The sequence below is a fragment of the Oncorhynchus gorbuscha genome, unplaced genomic scaffold (assembly GCF_021184085.1).
Source record: "Oncorhynchus gorbuscha isolate QuinsamMale2020 ecotype Even-year unplaced genomic scaffold, OgorEven_v1.0 Un_scaffold_96:::fragment_2:::debris, whole genome shotgun sequence".
In the NCBI taxonomy this organism is placed as follows: Eukaryota; Metazoa; Chordata; class Actinopteri; order Salmoniformes; family Salmonidae; genus Oncorhynchus; species Oncorhynchus gorbuscha.
Genome location: NW_025745702.1, coordinates 33,897 through 56,383, shown reverse-complemented (window position 1 = coordinate 56,383; position 22,487 = coordinate 33,897). Strand labels below are relative to the sequence as shown.

The 22,487-nt window shown below is 41.5% G+C and overlaps 1 protein-coding gene across 1 annotated transcript in view; it reads left to right on the top strand.

Moving 5' to 3' along the window:
• Positions 1 to 22,132, top strand: part of LOC124019440 (junctional adhesion molecule 3B-like) — a 50,365-nt gene extending 28,233 nt beyond the window's left edge. The window contains exons 2-9 of the mRNA XM_046334786.1: positions 17,904 to 17,972; positions 18,145 to 18,258; positions 18,474 to 18,626; positions 19,444 to 19,646; positions 20,307 to 20,406; positions 21,062 to 21,185; positions 21,390 to 21,444; positions 21,539 to 22,132. Coding sequence (XP_046190742.1) covers positions 17,904 to 17,972; positions 18,145 to 18,258; positions 18,474 to 18,626; positions 19,444 to 19,646; positions 20,307 to 20,406; positions 21,062 to 21,185; positions 21,390 to 21,444; positions 21,539 to 21,574 — 854 coding nt within the window. The 3' untranslated portion in view covers positions 21,575 to 22,132. The remainder of the gene's footprint in view (positions 1 to 17,903; positions 17,973 to 18,144; positions 18,259 to 18,473; positions 18,627 to 19,443; positions 19,647 to 20,306; positions 20,407 to 21,061; positions 21,186 to 21,389; positions 21,445 to 21,538) is intronic.
• The last annotated feature ends 355 nt before the right edge of the window (positions 22,133 to 22,487 follow it).

The following is a 22,487-nucleotide window of genomic DNA, read 5'->3' as shown; positions in this document are numbered from 1 at the left end:
TGAAAAGCTCAAGCGAGCCAGTGAAGTCTGGCCAATGGCCTTGTCCCCAGAGGCAGTGTCACATGGGACGCCCTGTCAACTCAGCCATTTTTCAGAGCACAGCGAGCATCCTTTGGACCAGGAAGTGAGGCGGATTAAGGCTTTTGCCCCCACTAAATCAACACGTCTCTGCTAGCAGTGTGGCGTTATTATTCAGCTGTCAGACAAGCCTTAGCTCACCAGTGTCTGCTGCATACGTCGGCTGGCACTCTCAACAATGGCCGCTTATCGCTGTAGCTCGGGCCAATGTGGCCGAACCTACCCCAGTGTATCGGGCCAAATAGGCCATTGCGACGTAAACTATACGCTGAGGCGACATTCCGTAAACTCACGCATTGGTATCTCTTTATGCTCGTGAGGAATTATTAAGGAGTTGTATCTTGTTAATGGAAAGATTTAGGAAAGAGTTATTATCACAGTTGAAGGATGAGAAGTACATGTGGGGGGTTGTGCATATGTCTGTGGAAGCTGGGATTATTATAGGATGACGTTATACATATTTAGCTCTTACTCACAGGGACTGTCTAGAGATTTAACCACAATAGTATTATCTATCTGTGTATGAACACTATAATAATAATAATAATAATAATAATAATAATAATAATAATAATAATAATATAATATATAATAATAATAATAATAATAATAATAATATAATAATAATAATATATAATAATAATAATAATAATATAATAATAATAATATATGCCATTTCAGGGGTACAGTCATGTGTGGATGGGTGGTCCCGGGGATTGAACCCACTTCCCACTGAACCCAGCGTTACACGCCATGCTCTACCAACTGAGCTACAGGACCACCACTGTCAGGGGTTATGGAGTGAACTAGCAACACCCATGTTTCAACCCCATTGCTTGTTTTGTTTTTTCAAAATGTCATCACAATCACATTACTTGACCATAACATTTGGCCAAGGAACCTATTTAAACCCACAAAAATCTATTTTCCCTTTCTCGACAAAGCATAGACATTTATTTTCGTTGCAATGGGAAAGGCTGGGATGGAAATTACATTCCTAATTAGGATTTAGGAAAAGGTCAGTCTGCTTGGACTAGAATGTGAGGCATTTGCAGCGAGCAGGGCAGATGCCATCTGTGCAGAGTGCTGTGAGCAGCTAATTCTGGCACCCGAGTGCAACACGATTTAACACAGATTTTTGTTGTAGGAGCTTCGCTTCGAGCACGGGATTGACTCTGTCCCCTGCCAAAACTCTGTGATGAGCTGAATTAGGCCCATGGATCTCTTAAGCCCCTACCACGGTCTGAGGGGGCTCCCCAATGTATTTTGACGTGCGAGATGTGTGGCGTGTCAGATTGTAAACACCGGAGTTCTACATCGGGGGCGCCGTCCACTCAATTTGCCTTGACAGAAGGTGTTTTCAGCATCTTAAAATCAGCCACCTATTGATCTTAAGAGAGGATGGTCAAGGCTTCCCCAGCTGCCTGTAAAATATCAGGAAACGTAGTGCTGCTATGCTTGAGAGTACAACCATTTAGCAAACTTTTGGGGCCACTATAGCTGCAAGGCTTCTCAAACGCTAACCTGCTCTCACCCTACCAGACCCGCTACCGCTGATTGTCCACCACATCACCACTAACCTGCTCTCACCCTACCAGACCCGCTACCGCTGATCGTCCACCACATCACCACTAACCTGTTCTCACCCTACCAGACCCGCTACCGCTGATTGTCCACCACATCACCACTAAACTAACCTGCTACCGCTGATCGTCCACCACATCACCACTAACCTGCTCTCACCCTACCAGACCCGCTACCGCTGATCGTCCACCACATCACCACTAAACTGTTCTCACCCTACCAGACCCGCTACCGCTGATTGTCCACCACATCACCACTAAACTGTTCTCACCCTACCAGACCCGCTACCGCTGATTGTCCACCACATCACCACTAACCTGCACTTACTGTACAGTATTGACTCCAGAACAAGCTATGCACAACCCATATAGCATGGCGGCTTCCCTTTATGCACAGCAGAATGTCGAACTGGCACACCTCTCCTCTCCATCCGCACTTTCATACCCACTAAAATGTGCATGACTTATAATGCTTCCTGTGTAAATGTGCCTGGATATAAATATGTAGATTAGCAGTTCCAAGCTTAGATTCTTTTACCTGTTATCAGAACACCCTATCATAATTCTATTTATGTTATCAGACTTATAGCACTGGCTGTTTTGAATTTCATGTTGCCCTTGGCAAGTAAAAAGAGATTACCTAAGAGGTAGTAATATAAACAGTATGCTTGCCATTTAATACAACACGGGGAATAGACTACAGTGCATTCGGAAAGTATTCAGGCCCCTTTACTTTTTACACATTTTCTTACGTTACAGCCTTATTCTAAAATGGATTATATAGATATTTTCCCCCTCATCAATCTACACACAACACCCCATAACGACAAAGCAAAAACAGGTTTTTAAAAATGTTTCCAAATGTATATAAAAAAACTTATATCACGTGTTTTAAATGTTTCCTTATTAATTACAAATAAAAAACAGATATCACATTTCTTGGGCATGACTCTACAAGCTTGGCACACCTGTATTTGGGGAGTTTCTCCCATTCTTCTCTGAAGATCCTCTCAAGCTCAGTCAGGTTGGATGGGGAGCGTCGCTACACAGCTATTTTCAAGTCTATCCAGAGATGTTCGATCAGGTTCTAGTCTGGGCACTAGTGGGGCCACTCAAGGACATTCAGAGACTTGTCCCGAAGCAACTCCAATGTTGTCTTAGCTGTGTGCTTAGGTACATTGTTGTGTTGGAAGGTGAACCATCGCCCCAGTCTGAGGTCCCGAGTGCTCTGAAGCAGGTTTTCGTCAAGGATCTCTCTGTACTTTGCTCCATTCATCTTTCCCTCGATCCTGACTAGTCTCCCAATCCCTGCCACTGAAAAACATCTCCACAGCATGATGCTGCCACTGCCATGCTTCACCGTAGGGATGGGGCCAGGTTTCCTCCAGACGTGACGCTTGGCATTCAGGTTTCATCAGACCAGAGAATCTTGTTTCTCATGGTCTGAGTGTCTTTAGGTGCCTTTTGGCAAATTCCAAGAGGGCTGTCATGTGCCTTTTTACTGAGGCGTGGCATTCGTCTGGCCACTCTACCATAAAGGCCTGAATGGTGGAGTGCTGCAGAGATCATTGTCCTTCTGGAAGGTTCTCCCATCTCCACAGAGGAACTCTGGAGCTCTGTCAGAGTGACCAACGGGTTCTTGGTCACCTTCCTGACCAAGGCTCTTCTCCCCCGCTTGGTCGGGTGGCCAGCTCTACGAAGAGTCTTGGTGGTTCCAAACTTCTTCCGTTTAAGAATGACGGAGGCCACTGTGTTCTCGAGGACCGTCAATGTTGCAGACATTTTTTGATACCCTTCCCCAGATCTGTGCCTCGACACAATCCTGTCTTGGAGCTCTACGGACAACTCCTTTGATCTCATGGCTTGGTTTTTGTTCTGAAATGCACTGTCAACTGTGAGATCTTTATATAGACAGCTGTGTGCCTTTCCAAATCATGTCCAATCAATTGAATTTACCACAGATGGACTCCAATCAAGTTGTAGAAACAGCTCAAAGATGACCAATGGAAACAGGATGAACCTGAGCTCAATTTCGAGTCTCATAGCAAAGGGTTTGAATACTTTGTAAAGGTCTGTTTTCACTTTGTCATTGTGTGTGTGTGTGTGTGTGTGTGTGTGTGTGTGTGTGTGTGTGTGTGTGTGTGTGTGTGTGTGTGTGTGTGTGTGTGTGTGTGTGTGTGTGTGTGTGTGTGTGTGTGTGTGTGTGTGTGTGTGTGTGTGTGTGTGTGTGTGTGTGTGTGTGTGTGTGTGTGTGGATTGAGGAAAACATTTTATTTAATCAATTTTAGAATGAGGCTGTAACAAAATGTGGAAAAAGTCAAGGGGTCTGAATAATTTACAAATGCACTGTAGGTAGCACACAGTATGACATTTTTCTCTGTAGCTCAGCAGAATAGTTTATGGAGAAAAGTAAGGATAAATGCTGGTTAATTATGAGTAGGACTGATGTCTGACTGTAAAGTTTATGTATACAGAGGGGTCTGTTTGGTGCAGATAAGTGTGATGAAATATACTGTGAATCAAGTGCCTGTTTCTTTACATCTAGGTAATATTGAGTGTTGAGATCAGATATCATATTAAGTCTAGAGGAATAAAGACTGCATTAAATGATCACAACATGATTATCTTAACAACCTTGAATTTAACATAAATATTGAATGTCTTTATAGGAGTTAATGCAGCAATGTTTCTGTTAAACAACTTTACAAATGTAAATCTGGTCAGGCATATCTCTGGACCTCTTAATTCAGTTAGGCCTGTAGGCCGGGGGATGCAAGTTTTAGTTATGCTTTTCTACTGGGTAAAGCTGGAATGCCATTATTCCTGGCACACAATGGCCATCGACAATTGTTCAGTTGAATTTATCATTCACTCACTCCTACTGCCTAAAACTGTGTCACAAAACAATGGTCTCAATTGGCATGCAGGAGGGCCTGGACCCTGTGAACCACCAGTAGGACACCAAACAAGAGCACTATTTTAATCCAGGAACAAGATTTTATCATGCAAAGACGCTGCACATGACTCAATGAATGGGGACGGCAATATTCTGCTCAAAGACCATTCAGAAATGTTTTGCATTTAGTTAATAATTCAATTGAATAGCACATTTTTGGAGCACTTTGACATCCTGTATTCTAATGTTAAGCGAGTGCAGGTCACAACTGGTATGGCTGCGCCACCAAAGGTGAAGAGTGAAGTTTTGTGGACCAGCCTGTGAGTTAGTAACTACTCAGCTGGAGGACAAAGTGATAGCGGCCAGATGAAAATGCTGACGCAAAGTGACAGGTTCCCAGGCATTCGGTGACACCGTCGCCCCCTAACCCCTCCACTCTCTCATTGGTTCTAGTCAGGCCTACTCTTTGACCTGCGTAGATCAAGAGGACCCCTCCCTGCTGTAAAAGCACAGGGGGCTGCCCTGAAGCGGGGCTTATCGCAGCCACACATGCAAATGCAGAATAAATGAATGTGCAAAGAGCCCTTCCGGGTAAAACTGAACTCTGCCAGAGTCGACCTGGAGAAGATGGAATGTAAATGAGCTTACTACTGATTCCCAACCACAACTTCTAATCAGAGACCATTATACACACACAGTGCACACAGTTTCTTTGCAGCAGTAGGTATCTTACTGGATATAGCATGTTATACAATGGGTGGGTCTAATCCTGGATGCTGATTGGTTAAAACTGCATTCCAGTAGTTAACACTGGCTAAATCTATGATGTTGAAATGCCTATTTATTATGTTCCATCTCACTGGCACTGCGCAATCCACTGTCTGCCCAGCCAGGCACTTTATAAACTTGACCTCCACTATAAAAAGCATCCAGACATTATCTCCCATTTCTTTTACACTAGCATTTGGTTATCAACAGCGGAGACATGGATAAACTTTGCTGTCTGTCTCTCTGACATTTGCATCATTGTTTCAATATTGAAATTCGATATACAGCTGTCCCATTGTTATAAACATGTCGGGAGTCTGGACAAAACAGACAGGCAGGCAGATTTTCTCTGACAGTTGAAATCATGAATCAGTTGGCATCATTTTTATAGATATATATACAGGTAAAATGAAATGAAATGCAGCTAGTTGTCTGTCTTTCCAGCTTTAGTTTGAAGTGTGTTGTTGGCTAGTTCCTCTAAACAACAGTGTTCTGACAAGAGAGTACATTTTCTATGCCAGGCGAAATCGTGCATCATTAGCTCATTATGGATTCGTCCAAATAAATGCCACTAAAAACAGCTTAAACAAACACAAAATGCAATTACTTACTGCTGTTTTTCTGGCGGCACAGTTTGATGTACTAAGTTAGCTATAGTTGGCTAGCTAGCAATGTTTTTAATGGAAATATGTTGGTAACCCCTTGTATGACACGGTTTGCAACAACACCCATGACAATATATCCTCCAAACACGGACTTCTTGGGCACTATCATTTAAAGATTGCATATACAATTGAAGTTTGCTGCTCTCTTGCACTGTTACAACACTCAACCCTCCTCTCCCATATCAAGCCTGGTGACATTTGCTCGGCAGCTGAAGGACTCCGAGGTATTTTCTTTGAGAGGCTTGCGTTATCTTTACTTGAACTGCACTATATTTAGTCGCAATGGAATGAGGGAAGACCACAAAGCCCATGTACATTTCTGAACTTGGAATTTGATTGCCTGTATGCATTACCATTAGATATCAAATCCTTTTATGACAGGAGTTAACATTCCTCCCGTGACTGTTTCAATCATCATATAGATGCAACCAATGTGACGTCATTCCCTGATCTGGTATCCACTATCAACCCCAGCATCCTGGATACAAAAGGACTTTCCCTGATCTGGTATCCACTAGCAACCCCAGCATCCTGGATAAAAAAGGACTTTCCCTGATCTGGTATCCACTAGCAACCCCAGCATCCTGGATACAAAAGGACTTTCCCTGATCTGGTATCCACTAGCAACCCCAGCATCCTGGATAAAAAAGGACTTTCCCTGATCTGGTATCCACTAGCAACCCCAGCATCCTGGATAAAAAAAGGACTTTCCCTGATCTGGTATCCACTAGCAACCCCAGCATCCTGGATAAAAAAGGACTTTCCCTGATCTGGTATCCACTAGCAACCCCAGCATCCTGGATACAAACAGACTTTCTGCTGGTGTCATATTCAGTTGTTACCCAATACTGAAAAGAGAGAAGAAAACAGCAATGGCAAGGCAAGTCCAGCGACAACATTTAACATTTACATTTAAGTCATTTAGCAGACGCTCTTATCCAGAGCGACTTACAACCTGTGATTCGAGGAGATGAGGCACAAAAATGATGTGTGACTCTTAGGGTACTATCACAACATATTGTGCAATCACAGCATAGCAATAGTGGTCAAATGTTAAAGTTGCCTAGGGTTAATTACACGGAAGAAATTAGTCCCTAAATCTATGACATGACTGGCATCTGTTGGTCACAGATTATTTTTTAAAGGTAGGGGTGTGGATCAGAAAACTAGTCAGTATCTGGTGTGACCACCATTTGCCTCATGCAGTGTGACACATCAGCTGCCAGGAATTGTGTACAGATCTTTGCGACAGCATTATCATGCTGAAACATGAGGTGATGGGATGAATGGCACGACAATGGGCATAAGGATCTCGTCACGTTATCTCTGTGCATTCAAATTGCCATCGATAAAATGCAATTGTGTTAGTTGTCTGTAGCTTATGTCTGCCAATAACATACCCCCACCTAGACCATGGGGCACTCTGTTCACAACGTTGACATCAGCAAACCGCTCGCCCACACGAAGCCATACACGCTGTCTGCCATCTGCCTGGTACAGCTGAAACCGCTATTCATCCGTGAAGAGCACACTTCTCCAGCGTGCCAGTGGCTATTGAAGGTGAGCATTTGCCCACTGAAGACGATTACAACGCCGAACTGCAGTCAGGTCAAAATCCTGGTGAGGACGACGAGCAAGCAGATGACCTTCCCTGAGACAGTTTCTGACAGTTTGTGCAGAAATTCTTTGGTTGTGCAAACACAGTTTCATCAGTTGTCCGGGTGGCTGGTTTCAGACGATCCCACAGGTGAAGAAGCCAGATCTGGAGGTCCTGGACTGGCGTGGTTACATGTGGTCTGCGGTTGTGAGGCTGGTTGGACGTACTGCCAAATTCTCTAAAATGATGTTGGAGGCGGCTAAAGAAATGCATATTCAATTCACTGACAACAGCTCTGGTGGACATTCCTGCAGTCAGCATGCCAGTTACACGTTCCCTCAACTTGAGACATCTGTGGCATTGTGTTGTGGGACAGAACTGCACCTTTTAGAGTAGCCTTTTATTGTCCCCAGCACAAGGTGCACCTGTGTAATGATCATGCTGTTTAATCAGCTTCTTGATATGCCACACCTGTCAGGTGAATGATTATCTTGACAAAGGATATATGCTCACTAACAGGGATGTAAACACATTTGTGTATTTAATTGGAGAGAAATAAACTTTTGGATAATTTCTGGTATCTTATATTTTAGCTCACGAAACATGGGACCAAAACTTTACATGTTGCGTTTATATTTTTGTTCATTGTATTTCATTGCCGCCTACGCGCAGAAGCTTATATTGCTCCTCGGGTTTCATTTGTGCCCATCTGTGACAGCAGACAAACCTTTCGTTTCAGAATATCTTGTCAGAGCTCAAGCTTGGAGGATGAACAGATGGATCCAGTGTTTGATTGAAACCAGAGGTTATTTGTATCATCCAATAAGAAGAGATGTGGCAATTTACGAAAGCAAATGGAGGGCGATTTTGCTTATCGTCCACGGAACAGGATGAAAATTCAACTAAATACCTCTGGTAATGGTGTTAGTCGGCCCATGGTGGTAATCTTCACTTCTTATATAAAGAGGCTTCAGTGTGCCCTCGCCACTATGTATACCCACAACAATGTTAAACTGTGTTGGACCTGAAGCGTAAAAATAGGGGTGAGAGGGGATAACAAAGTTGACCGGTCAAGTCAGCTGTCGAGAGTGACCTCCACTGAGGAACTGGAGGTCACTGACACTGCTGGATGACCTTAGCTGTGACAACACAACCTGCGGTCACACGGCCTGCAAGCTTTGCCCTAAAACCGGTCCCTGCTATTGTTGTTGTTATTTTCACTGAAGACTTGAGGTCAGTTTGGCACATTTCTACTCAGGACTTACCACCAGTGTTTTCCCCAAAAGGCTGTTTCCATCTTATGGGCCATTGCTTCAGCGGTCCTGGTCTAACCTGGGGCCAAGCTCAGGCCACTGGTACTTTTGAAAATAAGAATTTGTTCTTAACTGACTTGCCTAGTTAAATAAATGTAAAATATATATATATATATATATATATATATATATATATATATATATATATATATATATATATATATATATATATATATATATATATATATATATATTTTTTTTTTTACATAATCACTGGCAACACAATGGTGCTGTAATGGAAAACCCCCATTTAGCCACTTCCCCCCAGCTCATAAAAAAGGTGGGTCCCCACCAGCAGGGTTGGGTAGGTTACTTTCTAAATGTAGTCTGTATTTTTAAATATTTTGTCTTTAACCTTTTATTTAACTAGGCAAGTCAGTTGAGAACAAATTCTTATTTACATTGACGGCCTAGTAACAGTGGGTTAACTGCCTTGTTCAGGGGCAGAACGACAGATTTTTACCTTGTGTAGTAATCAGTAAGTAACGTAATTTTTGGATTACCCAAACTCAGTAATGTAATCTGATTACTTTCCCCACAAGAGGCAGGAAAGAACACAAATTATCCATCAAACACATTTGACTTGTGGTCAGATTCCCTCAGGTGGAACAAACTTAAACTTGCACCTTTTTTCAATGCCTAATTTAAAGTCATTGAGAAAACAGAAATGTGTCTGTCTTTTTTCGCAAACATTCTTTCTGAATTTTAAAAGTATTCAAAAGTATCTGTTATCTGATTACAATGCTTTTTTTCTGGTAACAGATTCGATTTACAGTTGTTTTGTAATCTGATTACATGTAAGAGATTAACTGTATTCAGTTACTCCCCAACCCTGACAACCAGAGCTCCTGGTTACTGGTGGGGGAAGGGAAATTTGCATGTTTTGGTATAGAAACTGTGGAAACTGGAACATGCTTTGTTTTGGGGTCAGGGCTAATCCTTTCTTAGAAAGGAGTTTATTCTATATGGAATATAAATGTCAATTCATGAATTCATTAGTCTGGCTGAGTCCAGACACAGTGTATATATTTGCAGCTAAGCTAAGTGGGAATTGGCATCTCTTCGGGGTAAAACAAATCAGATCTGTATTTTTGAGAGAAAGCAAAGCATGCCACTGAGATTATAGGCTATTTTCATTTTACTTCTGTTGAACACTGTCCTGTCTAACAGTATTGTGAAAGCATTTGGTTTTAGTGGGATAAAAGTAACTCAAAACACAATGTGGTTTAGCCTGCACATTTCATGAAGGGCCTCCCAGTAAATTTCTCACAGCACCGACCAAAGAAAAACACTCTCTGTAACCAGGTTTTTAGCCAACCATTCCATGCGAATGAATTACCTGACATATGAAAATTTGTGTCAGTAAAATTAATTATTTGAGAAATGGCGGTGGAAACACCTTTATGCGCAAATATTGATACAATTACCATCATATCAAAGTAAACTTGGAGTTAAGTGATTGATGTGTGTATTTTTTACCTTTATTTAACTAGGCAAATCAGTTAAAAACAAATTCTTATTTTCAATGATGGCCTAGGAACAGTGGGTTAACTGCCTGTTCAGGGGCAGAAAGACAGATTTTTACCTTGACAGCTCGGTGGTTTGAATTTGCAACCTTCCGGTTACTAGTCCAATGCTCTAACCACTAGGATACCCTGCAATTTATTAGGCTACAGATGAAATAATTGATGATGAACTTCACAGGGTGGTCAAAGTGGATGGTGATGAGCTTGGGTCTTATTATGGTGACATGTTGATCGATGCTTGGCTGCCGTTTGACAAATAAAAACATATAATCTCATCGTGTAGGAAGTTTACCCGCGCTGTCTGCGAGCTGTTGGCTAGAGTACGTGCCATGACCCGAGTGGGCACATTGGCTATATACTGTAATGCAACAGTTTTTCTGACTAAACCATCAGTATAGTTGAAAATGTGATGGAAACCCATTTATGTATTTTTTATTCGGTACATAAAACAAGTAATTTTTTTTACGTGCACTACGCCATCATGCACAGCCTTTTATCCGCAATAAGTCAGTTTGATGGAAACACATCTCTGGTGTTTAAATGTACACACCAGAGATGCACTTTTTTGAATATTTACATAAAAACCTGTCACCAATTGAATGGAAACCTAGCTAGTGGTCAAGTACAGTGAGCTCCAAAAGTATTGGAACAATGACAATTTTGTTTTGTCTCTGTACTCCAGCACTTGGGAACTGAAATTATACATTGACTTATACATTCAATATACACATTAATTATACATTAAAGTGCAGACTGTCAGCTTTAAGTTGAAGGTATTTACATCCATATCGAATTAACCGTTTAGAAATTACAGCACTTTTTGTACATACATGTAGTCCTCCCATTTTAGGGGACCAAAAGTATTTGGACAAATTCACTTATGTGTATTAAAGTAGTCAAAAATGTCTATTTGGTCCCATATTCATAGCACATAATGACTACAACAAGCTTGTTACTCTACAAATGTGATACATTTTCTGTTTGTTTTGGTTGTTTCAGATTATTTTGTGTCCAATAAAATGAATGGTAAATAGAGTATTGTGTTATTTTGGGGTCACATTTATTGTAAATATGAATAGAATATGTTTCTAAACACTTCTACATTAATGTGGATGCTACCATGATTATGGATAATGCTGAATGAATTGTGAATAAACATTCCCCCAAGATGCTAACCTCTCACCATTACAATAAGGAGGTTAGCTATTTTTTTATGCCTCTAACTTCTTCACTCATCATTATTCATTATTCCGTGATCATGGTAGCATCCAGTGTTTAGAAACATATTATATTCTAGTTTACAATGAAAGGGACTCCAAAATGACACAATAAATGATTTACCATAAATTTCTATTGGGCACAAAATAATCTGAAACGCAAGCTAAACAAACAGCAAATACATCCAACAAATTTGGAGATTCCCAAGCTTGATGTAGTCATTGCGTGCTATGAATATGGGACCAAATACTTAACTTTTTACTACTTTAATACACATATAAATGAATTGTGTCCTAATAATTTTGGTTCCTTGAAATGGGGGGACTATGACCAACTCAGTGGCCTTGTGGTTAGTGTCCACCCTGAGATTGGAAGGTTGTGAGTTCGATCTGGCCGAATCATACCAAAGACTGTAAAAATGAAATCTGATGCGAACCAGATGCATCTCTGGGAAACCGATGCATCTCTGCTTGGCATGCAGCATTAAGTAGATAGATTGGGGGTAAGGCCAGCGATAGACGAGGGTCCTGTCCAGGGGCTGTACTTGTACTTCAAGCTGCCTCACACTACAGAAACTGGAGATAGGCTCCTGCTCCTATGAGCCATTCCAGCTCGCACACACCAAGGCTTGTGCAAGGCTACTTACTTCTGTACAACAAGTGGTTCATCGATTCAACCGATATGGATGAAAATACCCTCTGTAAATCTCTCACTCATTATTATTCATGATTCATTCAGCATTATCCATAATCAGTCTACACTTCAACCTCATAGTCATTGCATCATTTCAAATCCAAAGTGCTGGAGTACAGAGCCAAAACAACGAAAAATGTGTCACTGTGCCAATACTTTTGTAGTTCACTGTATGTGGTGACAAAAACTGTAACCTAGTTTTGCTTGCGAAGATAAATATTTACTCTCTTTGGGGCATTCCAAATGTTCACATAGCCTCCCTCGGCTACAAGTTAAACTCTCTGCAGGCCAAGACACTGTGGCGGTACAGAAGTGCAGTTACCCGAGTGGCTGAATTGGAGAATGTGTGACCTTTTCCACACCTTGGCCAACAGGGAGCCATGCAGAACCTTTAAGAGCAGTAGAGGGAGAAGAGAGCTTAAGTCTTGAGGAGTGTTGTACTGGACAGTATTTTTTAGCACTGGGGTAGAGCCTAGTTTAACACAATCCACATATGGAGTGGAAGTTGCAGAGCACAGAAACACATCCCATCCAATGCCATCGCTAACTAAGGAGGACAATGAATTGCTCTGTGGGCACCACTTGCTCAGCGAACGCACAGCCTCCTCCTCCTGGGGGAACTGAACCAATGGAGCAGTTTAAAAATAACGAGGAATATTATCCGCTTCACTGCTGTTGAATGTTCACGGAGGAGATGTGTCAAATTTCTAATCACGTGTTTGTGTGCACAACACAAAAAAAATATTTGAAGACAGCAACTAGAAGATACTTCGCAAACTAGGTACTTTAATGTCTGGGGTTTTCAAAGGGGCATGGGAGTATCTTGCTGAGGTGCAAGGCAGCGTTGTCACTTGGGGATTTCACTGGGAAGCTTATTTGGAACCCTCCATTTATGACTTCACACTCCTCTATAACTTTCTTTTACTACCAGAAGGGGAAATATTTGTGCCATTCCCAATAGGAAAACACCATAGAAAGCTAGGATCCAGTTCACATGCAGGCATCCTTTCTCTAGTCATCAGTTCAATCACCATCGCTCCATGTCATCTGCATGTATAATTTGAAATGAAGCCAAGGGATGGCTTTTTTCTCCAGTTGCTCTGCTATTGTTTTATTCAGCACTGCTACGCCTGGGATTTTATCAGGGCATTACACTAAGATTATCAAGAAGAACCAGCCTTCCCTCTTGAGGATGGCGAGGGATATAAAAAAAAACATGAATGTAAATTGCCAGATCGCACACAGATGTGCCCTGCCAAGAAGACGGGAAAGAGAGAAGGAAAGACAGGTTAATATAGGTCACAGAGCACCTTTATGGTTTGAGGGCTTAAACTACACACACTGCAAAGATCTGTCCGTCCACTGTATATGAACCCAGTGGGAAACACTAGAGCAGCCTCTCAGGCCCAGGTGTCAGGGGCTGCGTCATGGCACTGGGAAGAGTCTCTCCCAGAGTAAGGCGGAGAGAGAATAGACAGGAAGACAGGCGTCATAGGGCAGGATGTGGCAGACAGGGGAAGAGAGACGGGAGATACCTGTCCCACAGCTCACAGTCATCACTTCCTCATTGCCGCCTAGACTCCGAATGCTTTACTGGCCAGTGCCGCCGTTCCGCTAATGCCCCCCATCAGGAAAGCTCCATCTGTTGCTGTGCAAACGCTAAGGAGGATGTCATTGTTAAGAGGATGTATGTTCAAGCAAGGGAATGGCCTGCTGGATCCGCTCTATCTCTTGTATTGTTCAGCTAGCCTCGCCTGCCAAACCAGGGAAATGATTAGGAATTCAGACTTCCTGCCTGCAGACTAGACTATTTTGTGTGTAAATTACCAAACGTCGGGACTCGTTGGGGACAGTATATTTTCACAGTATTTAGTATGTTGTTTAAAAAGCTGCCTTCTGCACTCCCAAAGAGTATGCTCTGGATGTAGATGGGAATTTATTCCTGGAGTTTTTGCTATTTTTGTCCTGGACAGTTGTTTATAGGCCAGACAAAACAATTTGATGTTTCAGTTTAGAAATACAGTAAATTAGCTTTTCAGTCAAGCATTGTTACAGTATTAACAAAATACTGTATTTTATACTGCTTTTATGCCTTGTCACTTCTAATGCTTGTGGGTTTTTTAAAAGGCAAACTGAATAACTTTTTCCTCTCAGGGCCTAACTTTTGTTGTCTGTCTGAACTAGAACTGTATTAAATGGATCACATCTCGAGAGACAAAGCCCAAAATACTGTTATTAAAGATTCATAGCCATTAACATTAGCAATGTGGGGAACATTAAAGTTTCAAAGGCTTCCACTAAAGAATTACTCATAGTCCTTCCTTTCTATCGCTCCCACTCCTTAACTTTAGCAATGGATCGACATTTACATAATGGTTACCTGGAGGAAAATGGAGGAGGGTCATGCTTTTTCAATTTCAGTCAAGGGGAGGGTTAAGTATTTTTTAAACATAGTCCATGGGAGGATCATGTAATTTGTAATTGATTCCATTTCTGTATTTTTCAGTGTTTTAGAATTAGTTGCTTATTAAGTTTCAAGTTTTAATGTCACATGCAAAAGTACAGTAAAATGTGTTTCTGGCAAACTCAAAACTCAACAGTGCAATAATCAATAACAATGTATTACTAGAAAAAAACACAAGAAATAAGATTAAGAAATATGAAAAACTTTGTGTATTTAAGTAAGGAAGCATACTATATACCGTAAATATTTAAAAAGTCAGGTCCAATACCACATTTACATACTGGAGTGACAGTGCTTTGGTCGGCGATGCTTTACGCTAGAAACAAGTTGTAAAATACTGGGAATGTCACGATCGTCGTAAAGAGGAGACCAAGGCGCAGCGTGATATGAATACATGTTCTATTTATTAATGAAGACAGACACTAAACAAACTATACAAAATAACAAATGTGATGTTATATAATCTAAATGTGCAGACACATGCAACTAGACATAGATAATAACTCCAAAGAAGATGGCTTTAACCGAGGAGACAAAAAATAGACTGCTTGAGAAGTAATCTAATTCTGTCACTATCAATTGATTAAGCTATTCACTTTCAGACCAATATAATGTTTTTTGTTTAAATCCAGACAGCTTTTCGGTAAACACTTGTGACCTTTTTTTGTTGGGTTAAGCCACAGAAGAAGAGTAGCCAGCAGTTAAAGCTTATATTTTTCAGTGTTGGTCGGCCTAGGGTGGCAAGGTAGGCCTAACTTTTGAAAGTACCATGCTCAGATCAAAATGTTTAGAAACAGCGACAGGTTCGTTGCAAACAAGACACACTGATTTGGAATTGCAGAAATATGATAAGATAAACACATAGACCTATTGCTCTGTCCATCCTTAGCCTGCAATTTCAGTAATTTGTGTGGTAAAAAATAATCTCCTAATATGTAAAATGAAGTACAATTGCGTGAAATGTTTCTAAAAGGCAATTTTTTTCTCTGGCCTGCAAATACGATGATAGATTCATGCAATGTTTTTACCATAAAGGCGATCTTTCCACCCCTACTCTTGTCTACAGTGGTATGCCAACCTACAACCTTCTGGCCCGCAGCCCTGTGCACTATCAAAATTCCTGTATTGCCATGTAATGCTGACAGGACGAAGAACAGTTTCTAAAACTGCATATCTAAGGCTCTGGTCTGTCCAAGAAGTGAGGGTAAACGGATCACTCCCTTACTACATCTCATTAATTGTTCAATATAAGATTAATGTAAGAGGGCGGATAATCACCTTTTTCAAAACGTGGGACAATGTATAGCATGGTGTTTAAACTGACGACATAAGGTAAACAAGCTGTGATATAGTAATGATCTCAGAGTCATTAGGGGAAGCAGCTTACCCTGTCTGCTTTAGAAGGCAACCCCAGCCAGCTCCCTCAACCATGCGTGCATTGGATAGCAGGAAACTGGTATGATACCAAAGCAAGCTGACTTTGACTTACTAGGAACTGGGTGAGTGTCACAGAAAACACACCTACTTTAATGCCTGGGTGTGAGTAGAATTTCCTGGGGAATGGTCTACCAAAGGATCCGTGACCTTACGCTTTCAGAAAGACTTGTCTCTTCAGGTCACAGACTTGCCTTACTGTGTGAAAGAACTGTGTGGTGCTTTGCTAATTCACTGTGTCAGCAGAGGCCTGGTGAACTCTAAAACAGTAAAAGGCTCTAAACGGGCTCCTGTCTTTTTAATGGATTGGGGGGCTTAGGCCTCTAGCAGCTACTTGAGCCTAAGCTTTAGTCTCAGGGAGACTATTCATGGGTGTATGACTGGGTTGGGATGCATGTGTGGGAGCATGGCCTTTCTGTATGATTCTGAAGTGCACACGGCAAAAAGTGAAATCTAATCAAGCATAAATAGTGATAATTAATTTATTAAAATGAGTGTTTTTTTCTTACCAAGCTAAATTATCTACTATCGTTGGCAGATAATTTTGTTACCTAAAAAATGCCAGCACCAAACCAGTGTCTCTACATTTGTATGTTTGGTAGAAAACAATAATGTTAAAAAGTTCTAAACTGTGATTTTCAAACACTATGAGATTCACAGTGATGTAGGGAGCAAGAAAATACCATCCCTCTGGCTAAAAACTTGTTGCAGGTTTTGAAAATCATTAAAAATAATGTTTTTATCCCACCCTGTGGTGTCACAGAGAAGCATTTTTTAGGACTCTTTTTATCTTTTTAACCACAGATCATAGAAGCCCGGCCTTTTCACATATGTAGACACTGGTTTGGTGCTGGAAATAATGAATATAAGGTTGAAAAGTGATGGAGTTGCAAGTCATTTATCTCATTTAAAGATAAGGCGATTTAAGGTAAAATATCTTGAAATACATGTAGGATAAATGACTTGCAACTCCATCACTTTTCAACCTCCAGCACCAACCCAGTGTCTACATATGTGAAAACGCTGTGTATTTTTTTAGTTAAAAGAAGTGAAATTATCTGCCATTGATGTTAGATAATTTAGTTTGTTCAGAAGAAAACACATTTAAGATGGCTTCAATTAAACTTTTTATAGTACATCCCTCTGTCATAGACCAAAGCGGGCGTGTTCCCAGGGCACTCATGGCCCATTACTGCTACATGGGCACACGTGTCAGGAGCAGAGAGAGAGAGAGAAAGAAAGAGAGGGGTCGGGCAGGCGGCTAGGCTGCCACTGGCACGGGAGAGCTCGTACCAAGAAGGGCGCCCGTCTCCCTGCACAATTACCCACCGTGCGCAGAAACTAAGCTCGCCTTGCGTATGTCCGCATTGGTTCGCCCCGCCAGACTAAAAATGTAAGGTAACAGATCCAGGTCATGGTACGCTGGAAAGAATGAAGAATGCGTCTGTGGGTGGTGTGGTAGACTGGGAGCAAGGGGATGGAGGGGTTGATGTTAATTGAGTTTCTGGAATTTTAGATGAACTGACTGGTTAGAAACATCCCTAATGCAGGCATAACAGCCAGCGGACATACCACAGCACTGCAAACAGCTACCAATGGACATTGCACGTGTGTGTAATAGCAACGTTTGTTAGTAAGGCTCATATTTTTTCCTTTCCTGTTTTGCAGGCTACTTCAACGTATTGGCAGTAATACTGAAAACAACGAATGATGCGCCATGGGCCAACGAGTTTGAATGTAAGAGCCAATAGAGATGTCGTAATATATACACCAACATGACAATCAGTTACAGACATTTCCTGCTTGACCTTGACATGACACTAAGGAACCAGAAGTAGATAACATCGACCCTCTGCTTCTTCCTTAAATAAACAACTTAAATCTAATTCCCTCTCGTCTCCTCTGGCAGCTATCGAATTGTCCTGTTTGATAGAGTCCATCTCCACAAAAAACCCAAGAATCGAATGGAAGAAAATTAAGGATGGGGAGCCCAGTTATGTCTACTTTGAGAAGAAAATCTCAGGTAACAGACTCAACGGAGTGCTTTGTCATAATGGCGTCTTCACTAATATCTCCAACATCAATATCAAAGTGACAAAACCCCCCACAAAATGTTCAAATCCTCTTAGACACAAACAACTTGGACTAATGAGGGAACGACATTCTGTTTTATACTCATCATGAATTATTCCTGTATTAAATCAGTGGCAACTTAAAGCATGTTTTTTAATCCTGCAGGAGATTTGGAGGGCAGAGCAATGATCAGAGAGCCTGCGACATTGGTGATAACCAACGCCACAAGATCAGACTCAGCCAGTTACCGTTGCGAGGTCAGCGCCCAGACTGACCTTAAATCCTTTGATGAGATTTTGATCAACCTCGTCGTAAGAGGTAGGTCTATCATCCCAGCCAGCCACATTCCTTCACATCTGCATCAGCTTCTTGCACCAGAAGCACATCATTAGTTGTATTACTACAGTAAACTGTGGTATAATATTGAAACCAGAACAAATTCAAGACTATACACCCACACGAAGATGCATCACCTTGTGGCTATGACTGAAATGACATGTTTGGGGAAGGGAGCATTGCTGCTACCTCTGTGAAATTGCATGTTTGCAGTCATTCATTCATCAGTCATTTGCGTTGCAATAATGCATCTCATCATCTTATCATGATTTAATGCATCTCATAATTTCACTGCTAAAATGTTTGCCGTTAGTCTTAAACCTTGAAGCTTTGAAAGTTGCTATGAAACATAACATACAAAACACAATGAACATGTAGTCTTTGTACCTAAAACAGCCATATCAGTTTACAGGGACTCGTTTTTCCTCTGTTTCACTAAAACGGCACTGCATTAGTGGTTACAACTATCGATGCTGTAAGCTGAAACCGTGTTTTAGGTCACGCCAACCTTTTGGCACACGTGCTGTATGAGGATGCTTTTTGACAGGCCCGTCCCTGCCCCAAAGGCGAGTTCTGGGCTATATGGGGAAACCTCTGAAACTGCACCCTCGCTAAATCGCAGTGCTAAAGATGGAAAGTGTTGGCAGGGTTTGGCACGGGGCAAAAAAACACATACGCACCCTCCGAGATCATTCATTGGCCTAGTAACTACAATTCAGTGTGTATCATGGGCGATGCTGTTTTTGACACAATCAGATGCTGAATGTTGCCATTGCTAAATGTGTGATTGTGTCCACAGTGAAGCCAGTGGTGCCGAAATGTGCTGTCCCCAAATCGGTGCCTGTAGGGACGGCGGCAGAGCTGCGATGCGTGGAGGATCAAGGTTTCCCCAAGTCTCAGTACCAATGGTTCCGTAACAAGGAGGAAATCCCAGATGACCCCAAGACCAGCCCTAAGTTCATCAACTCCTCCTACACGCTCAACGCCGAAACAGGCACCCTGGTGAGTGTTTGTTTGTGTGCGGTGACTGGGAGGGAAGGGGCCACTGTAGTGCAAGGCGAGGCTGCGGGGGTGGTGGCCTTGCCCCCAGCAGTAGGGGCAGATATTTTGGGGTGACAGTTGATGGTGTGAGGGGGCTTGAGCCATTAGGGGAATCTGCTGTCCTCATTGGCACATTCCTGAACTCCTTCTCCCCTGCTCAGCCAGATAGTCAGTGGCTCGGCCTTTTCACTCCACTCAACCTTTACACTGGCTTCTAAAGTTTGGCCTGGCTGTCACTGACATACTTTACTTCCAGGGAGTCACACCCTACTACTGTTCATATTGGCCGCTTGTCCTTGAAGACCACCAGCACATGCTGCCAAATCTGCTTTTCATATCCAACTGAAAGCTAACTAATTAGTAACAGGACTAGAATTAGAGGACAAGACCTTCATTAGTGGGTTAAAATCCGATGGGAGACAGCATACAACAAGAACTGAAGGGATATCTGTTGAACAGTAAAGCAACTCATTTTCGGGACAGTTCCACCCCCAATGTAATTCAAATTGAACCTCGTTATAAGCCTGCACTTTCCCACATGCAGTAAATACACCAGAATGAAAGGACTCCGTTTATACCGAGTGTAATTGAGACTTGCTGCTGTTGGTTTTTCCTCTGCAGAAATTCAGTGCTGTCAGAATGAACGACTCAGCAGAGTACTTCTGCCGAGCAAAGAACGACGCGGGCCACTCAGAGTGTGGACCGCAGACAATGGAAATCTGTAAGTCTGTCTGACAGCTGACAAATTTGTACACAAGACACATGTTGTTTGTTGAAGCATGTCATCCCAGTAGTCCGGTGTTCAATTCATAAAGAGCCAGTTGAAGGCATCTCAACATCAATTCATAAAGAGCCAGTTGAAGGTATCTCAACATCAATTCATAAAGAGCCAGTTGAAGGTATCTCAACATCAATTCATAAAGAGCCAGTTGAAGGTATCTCAACATCAATTCAGAAAGAGCCAGTTGAAGGTATCGCAACATCAATTCAGAAAGAGCCAGTTGAAGGTATCTCAACATCAATTCATAAAGAGCCAGTTGAAGGTATCTCAACATCAATTCATAAAGAGCCAGTTGAAGGTATCTCAACATTAATTCATAAAGAGCCAGTTGAAGGTATCTCAACATCAATTCAGAAAGAGCCAGTTGAAGGTATTGCAACATCAATTCAGAAAGAGCCAGTTGAAGGTATCTCAACATCAATTCATAAAGAGCCAGTTGAAGGTATCTCAACATCAATTCATAAAGAGCCAGTTGAAGGTATCTCAACATAAATTCATAAAGAGCCAGTTGAAGGTATCTCAACATCAATTCATAAAGAGCCAGTTGAAGGTATCTCAACATCAATTCTTCATTCTTCCTGTTGTTCTTCCCCAGATGATATCAATATCGCCAGGATCATCCTGGGAGTGCTGGTGGTGGTGCTATTGTGCATAACAGTTGGCCTCTGCTTTGCGTACAAGCGTGGCTACTTCGCCAGCCAGAAACAGACTGGAAACAAGTGAGTGAAACTTCCTCTTGAGCGGCAATAGGGAAGGGTCATGGCTCATTGAGGTTTAACATTTGCCAATTTAGACTTTATGAACAAGCTTGACCTCACAACTTGACCTGGTTTTATAACATGCATGGAACAATTCTTTCTAGAAATGTGTTGTTTTTGCGACAGCATAATGCCTTCTGATCATGTCTCCGTTGTGTTTCACAGTTACAAAGCACCAGCCAAAGGAGAAGGGGTGGACTACGTCAGAGCCGAGGACGAGGTGCGTAAAGAAAAACATTTTTTAAAACATTTTTTAAAAGTTCAACTAGACAGTCCTTTAACTTTAGCTTACTTGCTCTTCCTTTTTATTCCAGGGCGACTTCCGACACAAATCTTCGTTTGTCATCTGAAGAGAAAGACAAAGGGCATGGAAGTGAAAGGTGTGGTACTTTGGACGGAACTCATTAAGTGTGTGAGATGACCAGTGAGCTGCCACAGTACGTGCCTTGAGCTCTCAGCATGTCTGAAATGATTCAAGTTTGCCAAAGATGACAAGTTTTCACATCTATATAGAACTGTTAACCATTGTTACAGACAAGTTTTCACATCTATATAGAACTGTTAACCATTGTTACAGACAAGTTTTCACATCTATATAGAACTGTTAACCATTGTTACAGACAAGTTTTCACATCTATATAGAACTGTTAACCATTGTTACAGACAAGTTTTCACATCTATATAGAAATGTTAACCATTGTTACAGACAAGTTTTCACATCTATATAGAACTGTTAACCATTGTTACAGACAAGTTTTCACATCTATATAGAACTGTTAACCATTGTTACAGACAAGTTTTCACATCTATATAGAACTGTTAACCATTGTTACAGACAAGTTTTCACATCTATATAGAACTGTTAACCATTGTTACAGACAAGTTTTCACATCTATATAGAACTGTTAACCATTACAGACAAGTTTTCACATCTATATAGAACTGTTAACCATTGTTACAGACAAGTTTTCACATCTATATAGAACTGTTAACCATTGTTACAGACAAGTTTTCACATCTATATAGAACTGTTAACCATTGTTACAGACAAGTTTTGAAACCAACTTGTTGACTGCTTTCATCACCAATCAACTCATTTTGCTAAATTATGGAGTTAAGTTAGTTATTGCATGTTTTAAAAGGTATTTAACATCATCTGCGGGAGGAAAAAAAACATTTATGTAGGATCTTCTGCTAGGAGGGAAAAAAGTATTTAGCTAAGTTCTGAAGTAAATGTAACATAACACATTTCTACTGTAAACA